The 23,659-nt window shown below is 41.2% G+C and overlaps 3 protein-coding genes across 10 annotated transcripts; 2 read left to right on the forward strand and 1 right to left on the reverse strand.

Annotated features, from left to right (window-relative positions):
• The first annotated feature begins 578 nt into the window (after positions 1–578).
• On the forward strand, positions 579–2,579 carry LOC6738132 (bestrophin-4). Of its 2 annotated transcripts, XM_002084909.4 has the most exons (6): positions 579–727; positions 788–898; positions 947–1,694; positions 1,766–1,957; positions 2,014–2,227; positions 2,285–2,579. In XM_002084909.4, exons 1-6 carry the CDS (start codon positions 657–659, stop codon positions 2,527–2,529), a joined length of 1,581 nt encoding a protein of 526 aa, XP_002084945.1. In that variant the 5' UTR covers positions 579–656; the 3' UTR covers positions 2,530–2,579. The 2 variants fall into 2 exon arrangements, with proteins under 2 accessions (XP_002084945.1, XP_016031962.1); XM_016171511.3 differs by lacking the exon at positions 788–898 and having other exon boundaries at positions 607–727.
• On the reverse strand, positions 2,562–4,514 carry LOC6738133 (bestrophin-2). Its single transcript, XM_002084910.4, has 4 exons — positions 4,351–4,514; positions 4,181–4,291; positions 3,538–4,081; positions 2,562–3,470 (listed from the first exon to the last, which is right to left on the reverse strand). The coding sequence occupies exons 1-4, from the start codon at positions 4,419–4,421 to the stop codon at positions 2,595–2,597; spliced, it is 1,602 nt and encodes a 533-aa protein (XP_002084946.1). The 5' UTR covers positions 4,422–4,514; the 3' UTR covers positions 2,562–2,594.
• Positions 4,515–6,092: 1,578 nt separating this feature from the next.
• Positions 6,093–12,912, forward strand: LOC6738134 (cationic amino acid transporter 2). Of its 7 annotated transcripts, none has more exons than XM_044922857.1 (9): positions 6,093–6,569; positions 7,032–7,217; positions 7,305–7,409; positions 8,225–8,545; positions 8,673–8,957; positions 9,016–9,120; positions 9,377–10,192; positions 10,262–10,537; positions 10,623–12,720. In XM_044922857.1, exons 4-9 carry the CDS (start codon positions 8,305–8,307, stop codon positions 12,089–12,091), a joined length of 3,192 nt encoding a protein of 1,063 aa, XP_044778792.1. In that variant the 5' UTR covers positions 6,093–6,569; positions 7,032–7,217; positions 7,305–7,409; positions 8,225–8,304; the 3' UTR covers positions 12,092–12,720. The 7 variants fall into 7 exon arrangements, with proteins under 7 accessions (XP_044778792.1, XP_016031967.1, XP_044778793.1 ...); XM_016171516.3 differs by having other exon boundaries at positions 8,252–8,545; XM_044922858.1 differs by having other exon boundaries at positions 7,305–7,379; positions 8,252–8,545.
• The last annotated feature ends 10,747 nt before the right edge of the window (positions 12,913–23,659 follow it).

The following is a 23,659-nucleotide window of genomic DNA, read 5'->3' on the forward strand; positions in this document are numbered from 1 at the left end:
GTACGCACTGTCTTAACGCATCAAAGAAAATCTTTGACACAGGAAGCAATGAATTCGATCGCAATTTCAGCGGGAGGCCTCAAAAGGGGTAATGGAACAAGCTAGGGAATATCTGAGAATGTTGTACCGACTATGTAATACTCATTAGTGATTGTACCTTCTGCGCATATCCTGCATTTGGAAAACTTAACTAGTAACAACCCAAACTTCACTACACATTATTGCATTAGTATTACTTCAGACTTGTATCTATTCATAACACCTTCATTAGTTTCAATTACGCGGTATAAACGAAAATAAAACGGAAATGGTTTTCGGAATAAATAAAATTGCTCATGAAATACTTTTAAGGCCAGGGAATATTTTGTGTGTGAAAAGTAAATACATGTCACTGATGTTGTGCTATCACCTTTTTAATCATGTCTTTTGAAATATTTTGCGACAGGTTTTTGTTTTTTATTACATTTTACTCCAAAAAATAAAAATAATATTGAATAATACAGCTCAAACGTTGTTGAAGACCGAAAATACAACTGTGCTGATTTTTCTCACCCAATGTAAAGAATAATTATTTGAAGTAAAGCTTTGCTTTCACTGTCATTGTTAATGGAAAATATCTTACCCATCTGAAATATATTCAATACGCATTTTTCATCATGACTGTGACATATACCTCCCGTGTGAGCACCTCGAGTGTTTTCAGTAATTTCTTGGGGCTGCTGGTCAGGTTAGTACTCCAAATATTTTTTTTCGATTTTAAGCTTTAAAGGAAAGACCTATTTCAAAGATGGCGCGGCAGTATTTACAAGTTAATATGGTTGGACCTTATTGTATTTTTCGGATTGTACTGTTTACTGGCAATTACATATCGTCTGTTGGTAAACGAAGAGGGCAAAAGGTTAGCATTTATTTGTATTCCTCTTAAAAATAACAAGCTTTGTCACAGGTTCTTTGAGGCCATTATGTCGTATTGCGAGAAAAATGGCTCCCTCATTCCGTTGTCGTTCGTTCTGGGATTTTTCGTGAGAATCGTGATGAATCGATGGTGGGACCAATACACCACCATTCCTTGGCCAGATGGAATTGCCATTTTGATAAGCACCAGTATCCATGGCTCCGATGATAGAGCCAGGGTCATGAGGCGAACTATCCTTAGATATGTGTGCCTGTGCCAGGTGATTGTATTCACCATGATATCACCGCGTGTCAAGCGCCGATTCCCCACCTACACACAAATCATTGAGGCTGGCTTTCTGCTGGAAAATGAAAAGAAAATCATCGAGGCCATGGATCAGGCCTTCCCAAGTTATCCGAAGCACTGGATGCCCATCGTTTGGGCAGCTAGTATTGTGATGAGAGCGCGGAGGGAGAATAAAATCCGGGATGACTACGCCGTTAAGACGATCATCGATGAATTGAACCAGTTGCGCGGAAATTGTGGATTTTTGCTCTATTACGATTGGATTAGTGTTCCGCTGGTCTACACCCAAGTGGTCACCGTGGCCACCTACTCCTTCTTCCTGTTCAGCGTCCTCGGACAGCAGTGGAATGAAAGTCATTCCGACGAGGATGGTACTAGGATCAGGAGATGGTTTCCAATCCTGACCGTTCTGCAGTTTTTCTTTTACATGGGTTGGCTCAAGGTGGCTGAGACACTGATAAATCCTTTCGGAGAGGATGATGACGACTTCGAGGTGAGTGCTTCAGTTGAATTAACTATTACATCCAATTTATACATATAGTCTAATGCTTAACTTCACTGCAGCTCAACTGGATAATAGATAGGAACCTTACTGTTTCTTATTGCATTGTGGATGAGATGCACCAGGAGCATCCGGAACTTGTTAAGGATCAGTATTGGGAAGAGGTCTTTCCAAATGAAATTCCATACGCTCAGCCAAAAATGCGTCAAAATCCTCCAGCAGCTTCCACGGCCTATATGGAATCGCAATCAAAAGTAAAGTTTGTTTCTTGGAATCTCACTCACGAATAAGCTAATTTCCTGATTCTCAGCTCCAGAAACGCCATGGATCTGCCATGTCTACTCTTAGTACCCGTTCGCGAAACAACTTCCGACAAAACTTTCTGGGAAGACCATCTGCCACTGGGAGCTACTCAGACTCCATCCAAATGGAAGATGGGCCCTCGCGAGTGACCTTCAGTGAGAATCAATTTGATTTGCCACAGGATGACGCGAACAGCTCACACAAGCCATCGCAATCCACAAGTATGCTTTGTATTATCTTAACTTATTCGCTCTTAATTTTTGGCCATATCTTTTCAGTTGACTTCAACGATCTAATTGAGCAGCGTCGTCGCGAACGCAGGGAACGCATTCGACACCGATTTTTGGATATGCAAAGTACCCATCTGCGCCACGATACCTCCGGTGCTCCTTATACGATCACAGTTCTTCGTCCTCCATCCGATGAAACTCTGTCCGAGAGTCAGGAAGCAGGGGACAGAGCTCAGCAGGATCCATCGGGCAGCAAGGAACCCCCTCCAAATAAAACGGAAAAGCAGGATTAGAAGAAAGCGAAAGAAAAATATTAAAATAACAATTTGTTTCTGTACATTTTTTTAGAATTCATTCATTATTTCTTAGATTCGTCACTGTCCTTATCATTGTCCGTGTCGTCCTCCCTCTTTTTCTGACTGATGTAGCTTCTGTCGGTCTGGACCTCAGAACTCTTCTGCGGGACATTAGTACGACTTGATCGTGCTGATCCATTCGAAGCCAGATCCCCTTTAATCAGCTCCATGGCGAGCGCGGCTTGTTGCTTCTGCCGGTTCACACGCTCCCTGTCCCGCTTCTCCTTTAGACGGTCAAAGTCGTCCTTGTTGCTGGAATCTAGAGTCCTTGTATCCACCTCGTTCTCTTCATCAACCTTCTCGTCAAGGGTATCAATACTCTGGTTGTCATAGGAATACGATACCGACACGGAACTTTTGCTCCAACTGAACTCCCGGCGGGCAAATCGTATAGTTACTTCCGTGTTGTATTCATCCTCATCGTCGAACTCTGTAAAATCGTTTTCCAAACTGACTTCGCTTTTCGTCATGGCCACGGGGACAACTTTTGGTATGCCCAATCGAGCGGTAGAGGCCTCCGGATGTTCGGCCCTATCGGACTCCACCGCATATGGCAACTCAGCGGGAAACACCTCATCCCAATACTGATCCCTCACCAACTGCGGATGATCATTGTGCATCTCATCAACGATCAAGTAACTGACCTGCAAGTTGCGATCGATCAGCCAGTTTAGTTCAAAGTCATCGTCGTCATCGCCAAAAGGGCAAATCAATGTCTCGGCCACCTTAAGCCAGCCCATGAAGAAGAAAAACTCCAGAGTGCTGAACAACGGAAAGTAGTAACTAACGATATTATTGTAGTGCTTAATATCCCGATCGATCCACTGGTGGCCAAATATCGAGGCCACAAAGTAAGAGTACACGGCCAGGGTTACAACCTGACAATGGATTCAGTTTAGAATAATTTATTGTAATATATCGCTTAGAATAGAGTCATAAACTAACCTGTGTATAGACCAGTGGCACTGAGATTGTATCGTAATGGATGAGCATGTTGCATCCAGCTCGGAATTTATTGAGCTCATCTATCATGGACTTAAGTGAGAAATCATCCCAGATTCGACCTTCCTTTCGAGCCCTTGTTACAATACTGGCGGCCCAAACGATGGGCATCCAGTACTTAGGGTGCTTTGGAAACTTTACATCCATTGCCTTCATAATATTTGCCTCGTTGGCGTTCAGCAAACCCACCTCAATTAACTGATCGTAGGTTGGAAAGCGACGTTTTATAACTGGCGATATCATCGATAGCACCATAGTCAATGCCAAGCACACATATCTCATTATCGTGCGTCTCATCAGACGACCATGTTCATCTTGGCCGCGGACCAAGGCACTCACATAAACCGCCAGAGGATCGGGCCAAGGAACCGTGATATATTGATTCCACCAGCGTTCTATGATAATGCCCACATAAAAGCCCAATACGAAAGAGAGCGGAATCAGGTTGCTATAGCTGTGACAGTACATCACAATGTCCTCGAAAATACTAGTGGTTTAAGGTGTTGGAGGTTATATAAATTAAAATGTATTACAAGTGCTATAGTACACTAGTATAATCTCTTCAAATGATGAAATATCTACTTACGGCTTATCGACGTCCCTGAGAGCATAGCGATATATTACAGCCATGAAGTAGAAGCAGGACAAGAATGCCAGAAGATCTACCCATATTATCTTGTAGATACTCGCGCGCCATCTGTCGAATGATCAGATACTTCAGTTAGTTTGGCAATGGGCCAATCGTTGATGCCTCACCTCATCAAAAGCTTCCAGAAGCAACCGAAATGGCTGCATGTTGCCACCTCAGCGGTGTAAGAGACAGTCATACTCGAGAATTGTCAATTGGAAAACTTTAATAATACCGAACGGCTGGGAAATCGACTTGGCAATGGCAATGACAATTGGATTGGGAAGGGGAAACACTTTGTGAGGCCATAGGCAAAGCCAACTTTGAAATTAGTTCTAGTCTTTGGTTTGGCTTGGGGGTAATTTTCCCACTCAAGCATTAAACGAAGGCAATTTGGTAGGCGCGTCACATTTTGTGGGCGTAATTATTTAAATTAGATCATTTATATTTGCCGCCAGGCCAACAGACAACAACCCACAAAGGCCAATTTGCCACACGCTCTGGCCCGCACATGTGATGAAGTCTGCTCCTGTTCCTTCAGCTCCTCCTGCTCCTCCATCCCATATATGTTTGCCTATATATGTGGAATATCTGTTTGTCTGGCGGCATCAAGAAGGTGCAGTAAAATTTTAATACCCCAGCAAACATTCTGAATAGCCAAAGCGGCAATGATGTGATTTTTCCCACTCCAACGGGGAAAGTGTGAACGAGTATCTTATCAGCAAAATTCTGCTAATGTTCCAATGCTCGTTTTGTTGATATCACACATCCTGCCGTGGTTGCGAAAAATCTATAAGATATCATAGCTTAATTCTATAAATATAATTTATATATTCGAATGAAGGTGAATAAAATAAATTAAAAATAAATTAAATTAATAAATAAATTAGTACTTCGAAGAATATGAGTTCTCATGACATTCGTCTTGTGATTAATTTGGACGTGAAACTTATACTCTGAAGTATCAGATATAAAAACGGAAAAAATGAGCAATACACACGTGATAATAAACTCAATAAAAATTGGGTTTGGTTTAACAATGTTTCTAATCAGTTAATAGATAATTAAACAGCTGGTAACGCTTGCATTGCTTACAAACGAATTTAATATGGTCGACAAGAATTAGTGAGTAAAAGTATTGAAATCACAAATGGCAATCGCTGGTAGAAATAGTCGGTTATACGGGGAATATCTACACACCTGAGCAATGCAACCACCGAACCAGATTTGTTTAATCGGCTTATCTGGTATCAGCAAATCATATCTGCAGTTACGAAATCCAGCCATTCATTCACCTTCTTATATGGCCTGAGTTTACGTAATCGTAGATTTCATCGAGATAAGACACATAAGGTGGGTTCTTTAATTCGAATGCAGTTTTGATTCTATCAATCAAACTGAGAGGAAGTCAATAGATATAGCAAAATACTAGAATTCTAATATAAAGCGGAGCTCATCAACCGACTTAACCACTTTTTCAAATTGAAAAATTGACACTCGACAGCTAACGACAATAAAAACAGCAACATTTAGACCAAAAACAATGTGAAACAATAGCAGTGCGAAGACGAGCAGAAAGCATTTATAATTGTGTTCGTCTGTGCGATATTATTACTGCATTCCACTATATAGACGGCCAGTTCTCGTAGCGCTCTCCATATATAGGGGCCACAATATTATCTTACACTTTCAGTTAACGCTATACACTGAAACCGTCAACAAGCGAGCTGCGGCGTGCCAGTGCGAATGAGAGAGCGATACGCTGCGAGAAAGAGATAGCAGCACGAGCGGGAGAAAAGTACGAATGCTCGAAATCTAAAGCCAAAAAAACCGGCAGATCGGAAATGAAGCAAAAACGTGAATTCAAACAGTGTTATCTAAAGCAACATAAATAACAAAATTCTGGAATTGCCTTGTAGTGGCGGCAAAAACAAGAGCAACAAGAACAGAACAAAAATCTGTTGTTTCGCTATCGCAAGATCATAAAACCGAAAGTCGGAAAACAACAACAAAAGCAAACAGCAGCAGCAGTCATATCATAGCAGCAACATCAAAAACAAAACCAGCAAAATGCGACGTCACACAGTGTGATTCAGCCCCTCTCCCTCGCACCTACGCCCCTCCCGCTCGCACACCTGCTAATTTTTTTGTTTTCGCTCTAATTACAACCCAGATCATCTCGAAAACCCTCCGATCCCCCGAATAGCGCCTTATCTCCCCTAAATCCCGACGACTTGAAGTCGCCTTCGTCTCTTATCAGTTTTGCTTCGGATGTGCACTGAGAGAAATCGCGCCTATTCTAGACTTAGATTTTCCAGTCTTCCAGTTTTCCAGTCTATTTAAAAGAGTAAGCTGTTTCTTTCTTACAGTTTATTTATTTATCGGTCCTACGTACATATCAATTTATAAAAAATTATTTTCAGTTTAAGATCGACATTAAATATGTTTGTGTTTCGTTCTGAAATTATTATACCCTATTTGTTTTTATGGATAATAAACAAGATAAAATATTACTTTTATATGGGTTGCATAGAATCTGAGTCCCTAATAAGAGAAATTACATTTTGAATAGATCTTTATGAAAGAAAAGTTTTTAAGTTTTTGCCTTGATCGTATTGTGGGTTAAGTAAAATAATTAAATTTTGATTTATATTGTAGTTACAAAATATTGCTTACAAAAAGTTTAAAAGTATTTTCGATAATTTTTTAATGGATTTCAAATTATAATTTTTGACCAATTGTTTTGTTACGTTATCTTTAATATACGGTGTTCACTACTAATGATTTATTGTTACCCCTATAATTGAAGAAACCTTTTTCTCGCCGTGTACCCCGCTCTCCTCGTCCATGGCTACCAGTGCCTCTCGTCGGGTGGCGGAGGAGACTCGAGTTCGGCTCGCCGGCCTGGTGGTCTTATCTTAGGAGGAGTGTGCGAAGAATTCGCGGCTGTAATACGACACCAACAGGCTGCAGACAGACGCTCCCAGATCGCCAAGTATGTCGGTCACAGTCTTGTTGTCCGTTTTCTATTGTTTTGAGTGAGAGAAAATTAATAATAGACGACTTCCAATTCATTAATAAGAAACAGACAAAGGCGGGGCGACAATATTAGCTTAGAGTGCATTGGAGCAACAACTGCACTTGGAATCGAATATATGTAAGTGAGGACGGCTGTGTTTCAAAGTCGGTGAGTGCGGAATCAAGTTTACCATAATTATATAAACTTAGCATAACTTTGCATTCGACAAGTCCGGCAAACTCACCTAGACCCACTTAATTATCTTCGTTTAGGGCAGAGCAAACGAATTATAAAGTTAATAATAGAAAGACAAACAAAGCTGCACAAGATATTCTACGTAAAAACTTGAGCATCTGATTCTTATCAAAGTGTGGAAAAGGTGTGGGTGCTTTGGTTAGTCACCTCTTAGAAAAAAATAATAATGAATGATTTACAGCGGATGCAGTTGCGTATTTAAGTTAATTCTCAAAAACATGCGAGTTTTGTTTGCACACCTGATGCATGTCGGTAAAAATTGTATTTAAAAAAACTAAATCAGGATCTCTTTATGTTCATTGAAATTGGACTTCAAATCTTGGTAATCTATTCTACCTTTTTCATCATTTGTAATTTTTTTTGAATACTTTACGTATATATGAAATTAATAGCCAATTTTAACTATTTCCAAGTTATACTACACATTTTCCATTATTTTAAGACCCCCACCGTTTTCTTATCAAACTTTCTTTGTGAAAGGCGCTTTCGAAAACTTTTCCATTCAAACTTCTACACCTCTAAAACCTTCGCACATAGCACTCCCAACCTATGTATATATCACCTATACTGAATTCTAAGTGGAACAATCGAGTTCAGACTCACAATAGCCCCGCCATTTACGATTACATTTTGAGCTCCATTATTTGCATTATACAATCAAACGGCGTCACAAGATAAGACAATACGCCGATCGAAGTGCATTATGATCTTGTCTAAACCTCTGAAAGACACTCGGCGAATTTTGTTCGTTTCAGAATTCCAGAGTTTACTGAACTTTCCGCCAATCGAGGGAGATAGATACTGAGCCATGGTTCGCCAGATCTCGCCCTGGAAGGTTCTCACCCGGCGCAAGAATCTCCAAGCGGATGGCAGCGAGGGGGAAACGAAGCTGAATCGAGTTCTGGGTCTATGGGACCTCACGGCCCTGGGCGTCGGATCGACCTTGGGAGCTGGGGTCTACGTGCTGGCCGGACAGATAGCCAAGGATCAGGCGGGTCCGTCGGTGATGATATCGTTTGCCATCGCGGCACTGGCATCTCTGCTGGCAGGTGAGTTCGATTTTGACTAAAGTAAAACATCTATAATAAAAACCGCTGAAGTTTTGTTTTTGCCTTAACAAACTATATAGCTGACTATATAAATAAATATTTTGTATCTTTCATATTTTCTTTACAGGAGTTTGCTATGCGGAATTTGGCGCTCGAGTTCCCAAGGCTGGATCGGCCTATGTATATAGTTATGTCTGCATCGGGGAATTCGTAGCTTTTGTCATTGGATGGAATCTCATATTGGAATACGTTATTGGAACGGCAAGTGTTTGTAGGGGTATCAGCCTGTACCTGGACTCCCTACTAAATGATACCCTGAAAAACACATTCGCCGAGGTTGCTCCTATGAATGTCAGTTTCTTGGGCAGCTACTTTGACTTTTTGGCCTTTGGCCTAGTGGTTGTTTTTGGCGGTAAGAGCACTGATAAATTTAAATAGAAAATAATTTTAAAATGCGTTAAATGTTTCAGTTGCACTGGCCTTTGGCGTGGAGACATCGACTATGGCAAACAATTTTGTGACGTGTTTGAATATATTTATTTTGGGATTTGTCATAATCGCTGGCGCTATAAAAGGTAAATATAGTTTCATTTACTCACTTCTTAAACCTTGAGTAAATATATAATTGTGAGTGTTTTTTCAACTGGGCTGACCTAATCATATAGACTAATGCTATATGAGCTATATAAGCTCTCAAATTACCACTGTATAAAAAGAAAATCCTGGGTATTATATTATATATTGTTTCAAAAACCTAATAGAGTAATCATATTGTCTTATTTCCGATTCCGTTTCTTAATAAGCTAATGTTCTTCCTTTTTATCTCCCAAGCTGACTATTCCAACTGGACGGTGGATCCAAGTACAGTGAGTGCGAATTCTACTATCGGATCCGGTGGGTTTTTCCCCTTTGGATTTGAAGGCACTCTTCGTGGAGCAGCCACCTGCTTCTTTGGCTTTGTGGGATTCGATTGCATCGCCACCACAGGAGAAGAGGTCCGAAATCCTCGTAAAAATATCCCGAAATCAATTCTGCTCTCGCTGCTGATTATCTTTTTGTGCTATTTCGGAGTGTCCACTGTACTGACATTGATGCTGCCGTACTATATCCAGGATGTTAACGCACCACTGCCATATGCCTTCGAGTATGTGGGTTGGCCAGTGGCCATGTGGATTGTCACCGTAGGTGGTTTGGTGGGTCTGCTGGCCAGTCTCTTTGGCGCACTCTTTCCACTGCCCAGGGTTATGTACTCGATGGCCCAGGATGGTCTTTTGTTTAAGTTTCTGGGCAAAGTGAGTCCGAGATTTCGAGTTCCAGTCACCGGATCTATTGTGGCAGCTCTATTCACGGCCGCAATTGCCGGACTCTTCGATTTGTCCCAACTGGTCAGCCTGCTCTCAATCGGCACTTTGTTGGCCTACAGCGTTGTGGCCATATCCATAATGCTTCTGCGATATATGGACTATTGTGAGGTGGACGAGAATCCAGGACAGAGGGAAGTGAGGGCTTCGGAAACCACTTCTTTGACTTCGAGTTCCGAGCGATTCACATTCGGTTCAGTATGCACACAACTGTTTAATGTTCATCGAGTCCAGGAGCCCAACGCAATATCCTCAAGGATTGTGGGAGTGCTTTCAACGTTGTTTTGTGAGTATTGTATATATTCAATTAAATTAAATTATTTTAGTTTATAATAACTCCTTCTCTATTATTTAGGCCTAATTGCTTTGGGCATAGGAGTGCTTATTATGCAGGCGCATACCTTAATCGCCTCCAAAGAAGTCTGGGCCTTGACACTCCTGATTGTGTTAGTCGTTCTAATGTTTCTGGTGATCTTTCTGATTTGCCTCCAGCCAAGAGAAGCTCGTCGTAGATTATTCAGAGTTCCCTTTGTACCGATTGTTCCTGCCATCAGTATATTCATCAATATATATCTAATGCTTCAACTGGACACCTGGACGTGGATACGATTTGGAGTCTGGATGATTGTGGGTGAGTCGCACTCCACATTAAAATACTTTTGCATGTGGTAGAATGTAATGCATGTTGCACCTTTGTACTAACTTAAATGTCCTAGGTATACCCGTATTTCTTGCATGCTGGTATTTGTACGATTGCAAGAATCCGGCGAAGAGAAACCCCGAGAGATGGGCCTTCTACAAGGCACTAAAGGGATTACAAGAAAGTCGAGAGCAGGAGTATCATTGCATATCCAAGGAGAGTGTTTTGACCCTAGAGACGCAGCTAAAGAAGAGTCCGAGCAGTAGCCTGGATCGAATTCAGAATCTTAGTGATGTGGGCGACGAGTTGGTCGAAATAAAGAATGCCAATGGAAAGGTGTTTTATGTGGAGGACAACAAGAGTGAGAATTCCACTGCCACTTTGGGCTCCAACCCAGAATCTCCATCGCGGGAGGACGAACAGTCGGTAATCGCAATGCTGGACGATGTCCTGAATGCCGAGGATACACAGCAAAGACAACAGGAGCTGGACCTCCAACAACAGATGATTTTCGAGCGGCATTTCAGCATGGACTCTGAAATGTATCCAAGTGTTATAGAAACCGTGATTGTGGCCACCGTTCACAGTAGCAGCGATGATGATGAAGTCCAAAGTGGGATTACCCTTAAATTGAGTAGATACGATGAATGCAAGCTGGTCGCCCATCAAATGCTGGAGGAGTTGTTCAATAGCGAGGCTTTCTACGAACAGTTGGAGAAAGTTAAGGCCAAAGAGGTTCCTTTGGTGAAAGGGGATAAATTGGAGGAGGAAGCTGAATCTGTAAATGGCGCTGAGGCTGCCAAGCCAGTGTTTGTGTTCCAGCGTTTGGGCTCACAGACTTCCATCATATCCCAGGCCTCAATCATTGAGGATCCGCTGCATTCGACCAAGTTTAAAGACCGATTAAGCCACATCATTATGAATGCCAATGCCCACCAGGTGAAGGTAGTGGCCAAGAGAGCCGAGGACATGGATGGCGAGGAGGAGCTGGAGCAGGTGCAGGCTGAGGAGCCCAAAACAAGGCCGCTGTTAAAGCAATCGAAAAGCGAAACCGATGTGCGTCGCTTAATGCTCAAGGCCATCAGCGAGCTGAAAATCGACCGTAATGAGACTGGTAATGCTGATGAGGTCCCCGCCGAGGTGCCCACCACCACAGGAAACCCCTCAAAGGACCCAGTTCCCGGTGCAGGTCCTATTGCAGCTCCAGTTGCAGCGGCGGCTGGTAGCAACATACCGCGTCCACCTAAATTCGATCCGGTTCTGTACAAGACCATCAACAGCATTAGTTTACGCAAACAGCGACCCAGTTTGAATCGCCAGCATATCGTGGATGCCAAGAACCCGGCGCTTTTGCGACCGGAATCGCAGACGGAGACGCGTCCGGATCCTGGCGAGCAACCGGAGCCGGAGCCGTTGCCATTCAAAGCCAAATTGGAGGCCATATTGCAGCGGGGTCCCTCACACCGAACACAGCAACATCCGGACCTGGTGCGTCGCCAACGTCCGCAGTCTACCTACATAGAAGTGGAGGAGCTCGAAAGCTGAGGGGGTTCCATTCCTACCTGTACATTACGGTCCCCCATGCCAACCCATCCAAGCCCAATAGCCCCTGGTGAAACCAAAGAGGGTGCCATTTTACCCCCCAGTTAAAAGTAGTTAGGTCCAGCATGTGAATCGGAATGCAAATGTAACTGGTCCTGTACATATTTAGCATAGCTGTAGTTATTAGTTTGTAGTTAGAATCTTAGATAATAAGTGCACGGTGGATTGTGAGGTTAAGCTTGGAGGTCCTTTAAAGATTTTAAATACAAAAAAAAATATATATATATATTTGAAAAATATATATTTAAATAAATGCATACAAATGTAACCATTTAAACGAAATTGAGTGATAAAGTAAATCTATATAATCCTTAGTAAACAATCGTCTAAATATGAAATATATTATAAAATAAATCCAAGACTTAGACCTAGTCCCTCACAGTGCCACATAAACTAGCCCGCATGCCAAGCTAACTCAAACTAGTCGTAAAAGTATTAAACAAAGAGGTATTATAAGTGTCAAAACGAAGTGCATGCCTAAGATACCCCAAATCCGTAAACTAATCGCTTCTCCACTCGCATAGGACTTTCCATATACTTTTTCTACGGACTGCCTAACAGCTACAGAGAAATGAAGCGACAAAGGGCCGGATGGCAGAAGCTCAAATACAGCGATCGTCTCTGAACGGGAAAACATTGAAATGTTGATAATTATGTATCTATAAAGGTGTACATATGTGTACACGGTTGCAACACTAAGCCAATTTGATAAATTGTAAACAATTTGCTGGTTATAAATAAAAATCTAGTTGTAATTAATAAAAGTCAAATGAGTTTACCTGAATGGGCCCGAGAAGAAAGGGAAGAATGGGAAGAAAGAAATGTGGACGGCAACTGCAGCCGCTTCCGGAATCGATTCCCCGATGATCTTACAGATACGTAGAGTGTGCTGTATTAATAACCCAATGAATGGGGATCGTTCATTGTCGTTTAATTCCCAGTGGCCTTGTCTTGAGCATGGCACTTTCCCGACTGCACTGACTTTGATAAATTAATTGGCATCGGCTGATCGTCGAGCGAGAGTGTGCAGCGCTCTTCTCGGGGAGTGGTTTTCCCCTTTGCCCTTTCGACATTTTCCTCAGTGAGTTTTCCAATGGGTTTACACAGAAAGAAAATTCGAGATGGAACGTGTGGCAAAATATTTTGAAAATTAACTTTAAGTCGCTTTGCAACATCTTATCTTTAAGGAAATGAATAATCCAAGATATTATTTTTTTCAATATGTTTCAGTTATAATTTGGTATAAATGCAGGTTAGTAACTTCGTGCCACATTTTGAAGGCCTTGAGATAGACTACAAGATGATTTGTACTACAATTTTCTTGCAGTGCCGCCCGCCCCTTTGCTTTGATTTTGATTAGAAGGAAACATCCCCTTGGGCAGCCGAAGCACCGTTTCCCCCTTTCTGTCTCAGACGCAAACTACGCTCTGATTTATGCGGACATTCGTTTGGGCATTTCTTTGGTCAGGTTGCTGATGCTTCTGTTTGAACTACTGGTGCTGCTTTTGATGCCAGTCTGGAGATTTGTGTAACCACAAGACGAAGACGAAACAACTGGCGACTGTTTGGCGTCCAACTCCACGGAGAAGATGGACTTGCCTGCTTTTGAACTTGGGATTCGGAATGAAAATGGGATGGTGCGGGGTGGCGGCTGACTACTTTTGTGCTGCGTAAGTGTAACAAATTGTAATCGTATTTGGCGGGGACTTTGTCTGGGGCGTGCCCCTGACTTCTCCGCCCCTGCTTTATTATTATTAACTTTGTTATGGGCCTGGGAGAGGAGTGTCTATCTGGTTGGCATAGTCAGTAGTCCCAGAAGTCGTCGTCTGGTGGTTGTTTTGGTTGCTCGCTACACTTGCTCGCTGACTGTCCGCCCCCTTTATCTAGTCGACCGTTCAAATAGTTTTATGGCATATTTATGGGCGCCAAAACTTAAAGTCCCCCCTGGCTAAGACTTTAAGACCCAAGAAAGGGGGAGTTGTGGGGGTGTAGTTCGGGATCTCGCCCTCGCATTGCCAGAGCATTGACATCAGGCTCTGTGACAAATTGGCAAAGAGCGAAACTAATTAATGCAGGGGGAATACGACAACTTTGGATATTGCATTCCACTACTTGGGGAGAAAATTATTGGAGGATGGGTTGAGTAAATATTCATATGGGATGTATGATTCCATAAATAAGAACCAACTGCATGGGAGAATATATGGTAAACTTGCTAAAAGCGGGTGAAATAAATTCTAAGTGATTAAAGGCCATTGGTATGTTTTGCTTATGATATTACAATAAAGTTCCAAAAAGCAGTACAATTAATTTTCATGTGTCTCAATTAAATATCTACTATTTATTTAAGGAACATACTTTTTCTGAGCTTTATCAACCTTTTAGTCTGCCAAATTCATATGATTTTGCTTGTTCCAAATGAGTTAAGCCTCATCTCGTACAGAACTCTCCTCATTTTTTGCCAAACAATCTCTCTTCAAATTGGTTTTCGGTCATGTAATCATTGCTCAGCTCAAATAACATATACACCCATCCTAACTCCTTCGTTGCGATGCTTTTGTTTGAAGTTTCGTTAGTTTGTTATTATTTCCTCTGCCGTCTAAAGCGGCTTTTCCATATTCATAAAAATTGCGAGTTTCACCCACACATTCGCATTCCGGAATGGACATAATCCTCTTAACATGGCCGGACAGGAAAACTCTCGGCGTATTCCGTTCGACTTTGGCGTGTCTCCCTGATTTTCTCGTATTTTGTTTTGCCGGATTGTTTCGAAAATTAAAATATGTGCTGGGAGGGATGAGGGTTTTAGCCAGAAGCGGAAGTTGTCATCATCATTTGTCAGGTAAATGCGGGCTGCAGTTGCAGTTACCAAACTACCGACTGCTACCAAAGTCAATGGCACTCGACAAAAACATTTTGTCAAAACAACGGAGGCGGCTGCTACTGTACGCAAAGTGGATCAGTGGATTTGTCCCTTTCAAATACAAAAACGGAAAAAAGTAATTTTCGTTGCAACAGCTGCACAAATGAAGGACTTGAACTCACCCGACGAAACCATGAAAAAATGGAAAAAAGGATTAGCATTTCGGTATAGTTGTTTGTCCAATCGGTCATGGCAAACCAGCAACGGATACAGGTTTTCGGCACTGGATTCTGTATGCTGGATTTCGGATTTTGGATTTTGGATTTTGGCTCTGCGGTCCGTAAATACATATGTTAAGCAGGGATTGCCTTTGGATGAGATAAACCCATTGAGGAGGTTCGACCCGGTAAATGAATTATTCTTTAATGGGCTTGAAAAGGTATCCTGTGGCTGCGGTCTTGAGGTCAAGTTGAGGGTGATTAATACTGGAAGAATTATCTGGCTTCCGGTTCCTCGTTCAGAAAAGGATTTACTGAAAGAAGTTTCAGCCAAAGAAGTTAGTTAGGGATTGTTAATGAGGAAGTATCCTTTTCCGGTTCGAAATCGAAATATCATTTAGGTTGTTCCTTTAGCCTCTGGAATTCTGTATGTTTTAAAAATATTTCTTACGGATAAGAGTTTTGCAAAATGATAATTATTTAAATAATTTGGTATCTTCAATAGACTAGATAAGTCACAACAAACACAATATCTTTGATGCCTATCAGCTCGTTTTGTTAAATCAGTAATAAATTATTATACTTTTGAAAGCCCCATAAAATAAGAAAACTTAAATAAATAGAACATTGTTGATATCAAGCTCTACTTTCAAAATACATTAATAGGCTTACCCTTCGTCACTAACCACTTTTTCTCATTTATTTCTTACAATCAATGCCATTGCCAAGTGGTGTGGCAGAAATCCATCTGCAATTGTTCTCCAGTTCGGACTTTTACACAAAAAATGCGTTCAAAAAAAAAAAAAGAATCTCTCAATTGCGAAGACACCTTGCCCATTGGTAATCACAATTATGTTTGAATTACAATTCGCTTGATTTTCAGCACTTCTTCTGAGGCTGCTGCCTCTCCATTAAAATCCGAATCCTCGCCATAGTCTTGTGGCTCCTTCTCTACATTCTTGGTTGCTCCTCATAATTGCTCCTTTGTCATTTGCCACAACGCACAAAGAATCCAAGAAAATGGTCGAGGGGAAAATAATACGCTGTTGATTTTCTACTCGACTTCAATTGATTTCTATGAGCTATCTGTGTGCCTCTAATTTTTTCTCATTTATCTTGTTCGGGACAAATGGTTTGTGCTTGTCATAACCTTTCCTACTTCTACGATTTTTTTTTTAGAAAATCTGCCCCTTCTTCCTGCTGTCTTCTCCTTGTTCTTCTATCCTGGGGCATTGGACAATTTTTAAAGAAGAATAATATTTACCAAGCCACTCACAATGGCAGGACACTGGAGTAAGGGACTCTGGGACATGGCATTGTTTTCGCATTCAATTCCCTGACAATAAGCATTATTGGGAATCTGAAATGTGACCAGCCTGCACACGTTCGTCCCGTCTTTATCTAGGGCCCTCTACCCGTCCCTCTCTAAGTGTGTGAGTGCGCTTAGAATGTTAACCAAGCCAACCAGCCAAGCAATTCAAATTCAATTTGCCCCATTATGCGAGGCCCATTGTTCCTGGCTAAATTCTAAGGGGCTGTGAGGCATTCTGCAAGGAGCGAATGAGTGGAGGTGGGGCAGAGTGCATCGGGCCAAGACTGCAAGCCAAGTTAAGTGCAATACAAAAGGCACCCAGATTAAAAATGTGCAAAAGACGCATACACGGTGGAAAATACTTGGGAGATGTTTCGATCATTGCCTTTAAATGAACAGACTAAAATGTTATATTTTCTCTATGCTAACTTTAAGAACTTATAAAAATGCAGAAAGAAAAAAATTGTTTACTACAGATATATACGTAAAAGTATTGAAAGAAGTAAATTCTGTTATGGAAAGAATGTTTACCAAATTCCATAAATTAATTAATTTGTTAACAAATATCATTTTTTGCATGAACCAATTAATTTAGGTTATATTTCAAAATTGAATAGTTTATTTTCGCTGTAGAGAGGAGGGGACACTGAGTGAAAGAGTGGGACGGTTACTTCAAGCTAAATGAATGCAATAAGTAAATAACAAAATGTCGTTAGCATTTTGTGACACACTCACGCTCCCAGTTGCCCTCTCTTTCTGCAGCCCATATCCCTGTCTCATTCCCCTGTTCTGGCTATATCTTTTCAGGTCTCCAGGACAATGGGAATGTCAGCAGTTGCAGTTGCATTTGCCGCTGACATCCTGGCCTGAATGCGGCGACAGAGACGGCACAACAACAGCAGACAGAGATAGAAATGCGAGAACTGAGAATCGAGAAACAGGAACAAATTCTCCCTTTCGCCTTTTCTCACAGCTGTCAACGGCAACAAATTGCGCGCAAAGTTCGCATTAGAAAATGTGGGCGGAAATGGAGGTGAGCTGTGGAAATCTATGGGAAAATCAAACCTGGCTGAAATACGAAAGTTGAATGCACTCTTTGAAGGCCAAGTCATTAACCTGACTTCTTGCTAGATTACCACTAGCTATAGATTATTAGAAACGTTTTTAATCCCTTCACATTAAATAAGGTCACTCATTTGCAATGGGAAATGGATCAAAGATTTATGGTAATTATTCGATATGTCCTTGATTAAAAACTATAACACTTTAAAATAGCAAGACGTCTTTAACCATTCTTACTTTTATGTTTTGATGTAAGTATTTTTTTATACATGTTAAATATCTTTTTCCGCAATTGTAAGTCCTAATTGGTGTATTCATGGGAAAATAATCGCCGATATCCACAGTACACTTAGGGTAAAGTTTTTCGGCTATAAGTTTAGGGCCGCACTGCGTTCGCTCATTTCGGTGGACGAAAAGGGTGGCTTCAGCCGCATCCCACATCCCATATTCCCCAGCCCGCAATCAGCATCCTCGTCCTCATCAGGAGCCATCATCAGTCTGCAGGCAGCAGCGAACATTCAGCATCAGCACATCAAGTGGCAATCATATTAACCGGCTTAATTGTCAACACACAGCCAGCAGCATTGCCGTTTTGCCCCCGCTTTTCCCTCGCTTTTCCTTCCAATTTCCCTACGAGCTTCCCCCTTCCACCCCCTTTGAGCCGAGAGCTTGTTGCGGGTGCCAGCTTGTTAACAAGTTGCCAGGAGCTGTTAACGGTTGCTACTAGTTGTGAAGGGAAATACACACAGAATTTTCGACATAACATCGAAATTTCTTAATTTTTCAGACATGTATCTTAAATCTTACTATTTGCTTAATATGTAGGAATGGAGATAAAGTTGTGTTTTGCTTCAAAACTTTCCAAGATTGTCAGCACTTTTTAGTGCTTATTTGTCGTTCTTTCAATAAGAAGAAATCAATATGAAAAGTAAAAATAAAAATTTGATCAGTTATGGAAATATTATGTGTAATGAATTTTATTTTATGTAATCAATTTAGGTAAGAAATACTATATATAAGCCAATATTCCTTTTTACGTAAAACTTCAGAAATAATAACCACAATTATTTCAAGTGCATGGGGGAAACCGGCGAACTTTGAGGGTCCAATTCCCGTGTTATAGTCACAATTGTGCGTATTTCAAATGCTCATTAGCCCCAATTTTTCGACACTAGGCACTCATGTTGTGTGCTGTTGGCCATTGGCAATCGTTCTGGACCATGGTTAGTTAGCTGTTGGCCCCGTTCAAAATTACAGGCAATTTGCACCAATTTTTTCATGCCAACTAACTAACTAACTAGACAACAAACTAGCAAGCCCATCACAACGCTAATCCGAATCGGGTTCACAGTAATTATCAATTCCTTTTTAGTATCCCCAAAAATGCTCATTTACCAATGGTTGTTGGGCGAAGTTTTTCCAAAGGATCGGGGACAGTAGAACGGAATTGAAAGCGCGTGAAAACCGCGAAATTAAGCAACGCCAAATGACAGGACAGGAATGACTGATGCCATGCAGCACTTGTCAACAAAGGGATTCTTCATCCTTGGCAACCCGACCAACACCGAATCTCAGCAGACCCCAGCACCACCCCGTCATCAACTGAGCCACCATCTGAACCACCATCATCATCATCATCAGAGGAGCTCCTTGTCTTCTCCGCACTCGTCTCTGTCAAGTTGTATGCAAACTAATCACACGCAAGCATTTGATGCGTTTAAAACACACACCCACAGATGGATCTATACCACATTTACATACAGACGGTTGGATAAATACAGAAGGGAAGAGTGTTCCAAGAGCGATGCGGGGGATGTTGCAGGAGTACTAATATAAAACTAATATAACAATAATACTTTTTATTTTTACGAGCTTGCTGTAGTTAAATAAGTACAAAAATATGTAGGAACAAGGCTCATTTCAAATATTAGTTATAATACAAATTGTAATGTAATAATTTCGATCTTAATAGATTTCTGCCCTGAAAGTCAATAACTTTTCGGTACACCCACCCAATAAATTGAAACCTTGTAGGGGAGTGGGTGGGTGGGCATTGAAAGGGTGGCCATGGATGGAGCTGAGGGCGCGAGTGGGTTGCATGGTCTGGATAGTCGACTGTCCCGGAGCTGTTCAGCTTTTATAATGTTGGTAATTTGAACATTTCAAATCAAATCTAAACGTCAGTTGGTTACCAGCTGCGGTTTGGTTCGCAGCTCGGTAGTGAAGGAGCGAGGAAACCAAGTTACAGGAAGACAGCTGGCGGGAGTCGCCAAATGGAAATTGTCAGCAGCGTTTCAAATGAAAGTGCAGATTGGAAAATGGCAGCAGCAGCACTAGCACAAAAACTAAAAATAAAACCGAAACCCGAAGACACTTTTGATGGGTTACAGCTATCATACAGAGAACGCAATAAATATAAGAACATATCATAAAATTTTATTTTTAAGTATTCGGTTATAATCAAACGAATAAATATTTATGCAGACTTTAAACATATGTAAATATATTTCATAAATAAATATGTATATTCATATATTACGAATTTCACCGAGCTCAGGGAATTCAATATGGAAAACTATCGTTTCCTGGAAAATTCGTTTGCCCCTGTGTATTTTCCCCCTCTTCGAATTGCCTGCATAATAAATCGACTTGTAAATGCAATAAATTTTCTATTGACGGGACAGTAGGCTGTGGCGTATTGAATTTAAAACGCTTTAAGTCTGCCAAGTGCCGAAACCTAATGAAGAAGGCCACCGAAAACATTCGTCGTAGTTCACTCGAGGAATGCCAAAAATGTGCAAACAGCCAAGGAAGTCGGGAAACTGGAGGGAGCAAGTGCTAGGCGAAAACAAGAAAACAAATCACGTTTTAATTTTGTTTAACTAAATACGAAAATCGCACACAGCACGGTGAGATCGGAGTGTTCAAGAGGGTGGTGGGGACCCTGCAAGGGGGCGGTGGAGCTGAGGGGGAGTGGCCCTGCTGCCTGATGACGTGCAACTCTCGACGCCATTTTGTGCGCTGTCATGCCATACACAATTAAAGCGCCAGGATCTCGAGAGCAGAGCTATGTCTATCCTGCCTACAGTCGTGGCGAAAAAAATAGTCATCAGATGGCTTTAAGAATGTTTGAAAGTTATTTTATAATTTCGAAGATGCACGAGTAAAAACTCAAGGAAATATATTGAGTTAATTAATGCCTCATAATAATATATATTATAATAAGCATTTATTAAGCTTGTTTTTGACCTTACATAGTTTTTGGAAAACAATCGTTATCTGGGAAATATTTACAATTAAATAAAATATATAATAAATAAATAATATATTATATAATAGATAACATTTTATTTGTTTACTTTACCAATTTTGATGTATTTCAAGGAAATGTGTATTTAAAAGAATCGACTTAATACTCTTGTTGAACTCCTGAGTTGAGTAACAGCTTGTGGAAGCGCAGCACTCAAAAGTTAATCCTCAAAATGCGGTAAACGCTTTAATTATTTGCAGATTCTCTCCAACTGATTTTCTGACCGCAGCTGTAGGTTTTCCAGCAGTGGGGAAGGGGAGGCGGTGAGGGAACAAAACGGGAGGATTGGGGGGAGTGCTTGTTCGCTCAGCTCACGTCTAGCTCAACGTCTAGTTGTAGGGAAATTAAATTAAAATTCACTTGTACGCAAAAAGTCAGGGCCAAGTGGGGCATGGCAGGGCAAAGAGGTGATGCAGGGGCGCCGAAGGGGGTCAAATTGGCAAAGGATATCGCAGGGGATGGAGGGCAGGAAGCTTGGCTTGTTGGTTAAGTTAGTAAGTCAGCGGGCGATTGGAAAACTGCGCAGATTTTTCGTTTTCACGCTCCTCTTTTTTCGAGAGCGGAAACAACAACAAAATTAATTCGTTGAATTTCAAATAAAAAAGCAGAGGAATTTGGTAGCTGGAGGAGAGAACTATGCTAATGATATACGAAAATTAAAATTTCAGTAATATAATTAAAACGTGAGGGGAAAAGGAAGAAAGGAAAAGAGAGAAAGTGACGAATAATTAGTAAGGCAAAGATGCGAATATTAGCAAAACAATATTATGAATTATAATTATTTTCATTAACGCAGCAGGTTTGCATTAATTGCCAAATGGGGTTTGAATATATTAGGTATTTATTGTAAGGTTTCAATCTTTCTTTTGTTTACTTTAAAGTTCTATAAACTTATCTCTGCTCTTTAATTTGATTTCCCTCGTCTGGGTTAAGAAAGGTCAGGATTAATAATCTCATATTTCACACTGTCGAATGCGTTTAATTTTGTTCCATAAAAAAATAGATTTCCGACCTCCTTCGAGACCATCAAACTTTCAGTTAGCTGATTACTTTGACACAGCCATGAGTACTTCATGTACATCGTCACCGATCGCATTATCTCTATAGCCCTTATTTACTCACTCTCATTCCAAGCCCGATGCTCTTCATCATTCCCAACTAGAGTGATTATTTTTAGTGCAGCTGAAGGTCATGATAAATGACACCAAAAGTATCAAAATACAAACAAAAATGAAGTACACATTGAGAAATAAGATTGCACCACATTCCGATAGGTTTCGTTATATGCTCTAAATAAATAAACTATTCTTCATTATTACATTTGAGATTTTGGTGTTGTTTAGATCTTTAATTGAATCTTAAATAGTTGTTAATCAATACAGCTCAATGTCATTCAATCTCACATTTTCTTAAAATATGGTACATCACTTCTCTTTCTATAACATTTATTTTGTCCAGTGCACTTAGCTAGCCCAAACCAAACTAGGAGTCCCGCTGCGCCGAAGGAGATGATCCTTGGAACACTCGTTGCTTGAGGCAGCTGGCGCTAAGTGCTCTAGATTCGAGGGCGTTAGATTTAGTGCCTGCACCGGGAGACATATGCAGATTATGCTAAACGAACGCACAACCAGACACCCACAGAAGTGCCTGGCCAGCCGGTGCAAGTTTTATGAGTCTGTGTACAAGGAAAACCTTTTCCAGACCAAATGCCGAGGTCTCGGGCACGCCCTTCACCTTGAAGGCCCCAAAAACACGGCTGTCAGCGTCTTATTGAGCGTACATAAGCGCATTAGCCGCGGTCGCATCCATGAGATACTCAAACACGACCTACTCGTACTAACGCTGTGCAGTTTTGCGGCAGCCGCTTTGGTCTGTGCAACAAGACCCAAAAATTGAAAAAACTGAGACTAATTCTGGGACAGGAAGGGGCATACACTGGGAATAAAGAAGGTTAGACAAAGAAGAAATACGAATATTGAATTTAGGAGTGTAAATATGGTTTTATTTTAAAAAACTGCTACAAAATATTTAATAATTTCTGACAATTTAATCAAAATGAATTGAATTTTACTTATGTTGAACTTCTTATTATTTGTTACTAGTATTAATGCTAACCTTCAGAGTCTTTGACTTTAGTTTTTCAGTACAAAAAGGATTTTCCAGTGCAGAGTAGAAAGAGCGGGCGAGTAAAGGATAATTACCGAAGAAAGAGTGAAACATATGGCGTAGCCCGGAGTCAGAGGCGGGCCCTAAAAGTAGACAGGGGTTGCCATATGGCCCTGTGCCGGTCTCCCTGCTTTTCCTAACGATCTGAACCGATCCGATGCGATCCCTACAGCCGGCACAGAGTTTTCCTATTCGCTTCGCTTTGGTTTCTCCAGAGTCATCTCCTGGGAGTCGTCAGTCAGTCAGCTGACTCCTTGGATCTTTCACGATCTCGTTTGATGTGGGCCCAACCCTAAATGCAGATTGATAAATAGTTTCTTGGGTTTCTGGCTCTGTTTTTTCTTTGATTTTTTATGGGTTCGGTCTTCGGTGAGGCATCAAATTATGGGGCAAGAACTTGTTAGATCGATACAAGCAAAGTGTTTAGTCATTTCCGATAAACAAGATCAGCTTGACCGGGCTATCTAGTTAAGAGCAATTTTGTAGGAAGATTTTGTTTAGGTTTTGTTGTTTGTAGATATCCAAGATGGGCTACCAGATGGCATGTTATAGGTGTGAATATCATCTTAGGAGAGACCTA

Source organism: Drosophila simulans, chromosome 3L (assembly GCF_016746395.2).
Source record: "Drosophila simulans strain w501 chromosome 3L, Prin_Dsim_3.1, whole genome shotgun sequence".
Classification (NCBI taxonomy): Eukaryota; Metazoa; Arthropoda; class Insecta; order Diptera; family Drosophilidae; genus Drosophila; species Drosophila simulans.

Coding starts and splice junctions, on each gene's coding strand:
- LOC6738132 (XM_002084909.4), top strand. CDS start 657: ATGACTGTGACATATACCTCCCGTGTGAGCACCTCGAGTGTTTTCAGT. Junction 728..787: donor TTCTTGGGGCTGCTGGTCAG/GTTAGTACTCCA, acceptor CCTATTTCAAAG/ATGGCGCGGCAGTATTTACA. Junction 2,228..2,284: donor CAAGCCATCGCAATCCACAA/GTATGCTTTGTA, acceptor ATATCTTTTCAG/TTGACTTCAACGATCTAATT.
- LOC6738133 (XM_002084910.4), bottom strand. CDS start 4,421: ATGACTGTCTCTTACACCGCTGAGGTGGCAACATGCAGCCATTTCGGT. Junction 4,292..4,350: donor TTCTGGAAGCTTTTGATGAG/GTGAGGCATCAA, acceptor ATCATTCGACAG/ATGGCGCGCGAGTATCTACA. Junction 3,471..3,537: donor TGCCACTGGTCTATACACAG/GTTAGTTTATGA, acceptor ATCCATTGTCAG/GTTGTAACCCTGGCCGTGTA.
- LOC6738134 (XM_016171514.3), top strand. CDS start 8,305: ATGGTTCGCCAGATCTCGCCCTGGAAGGTTCTCACCCGGCGCAAGAAT. Junction 8,958..9,015: donor CCTAGTGGTTGTTTTTGGCG/GTAAGAGCACTG, acceptor TAAATGTTTCAG/TTGCACTGGCCTTTGGCGTG. Junction 10,193..10,261: donor AGTGCTTTCAACGTTGTTTT/GTGAGTATTGTA, acceptor TCTATTATTTAG/GCCTAATTGCTTTGGGCATA.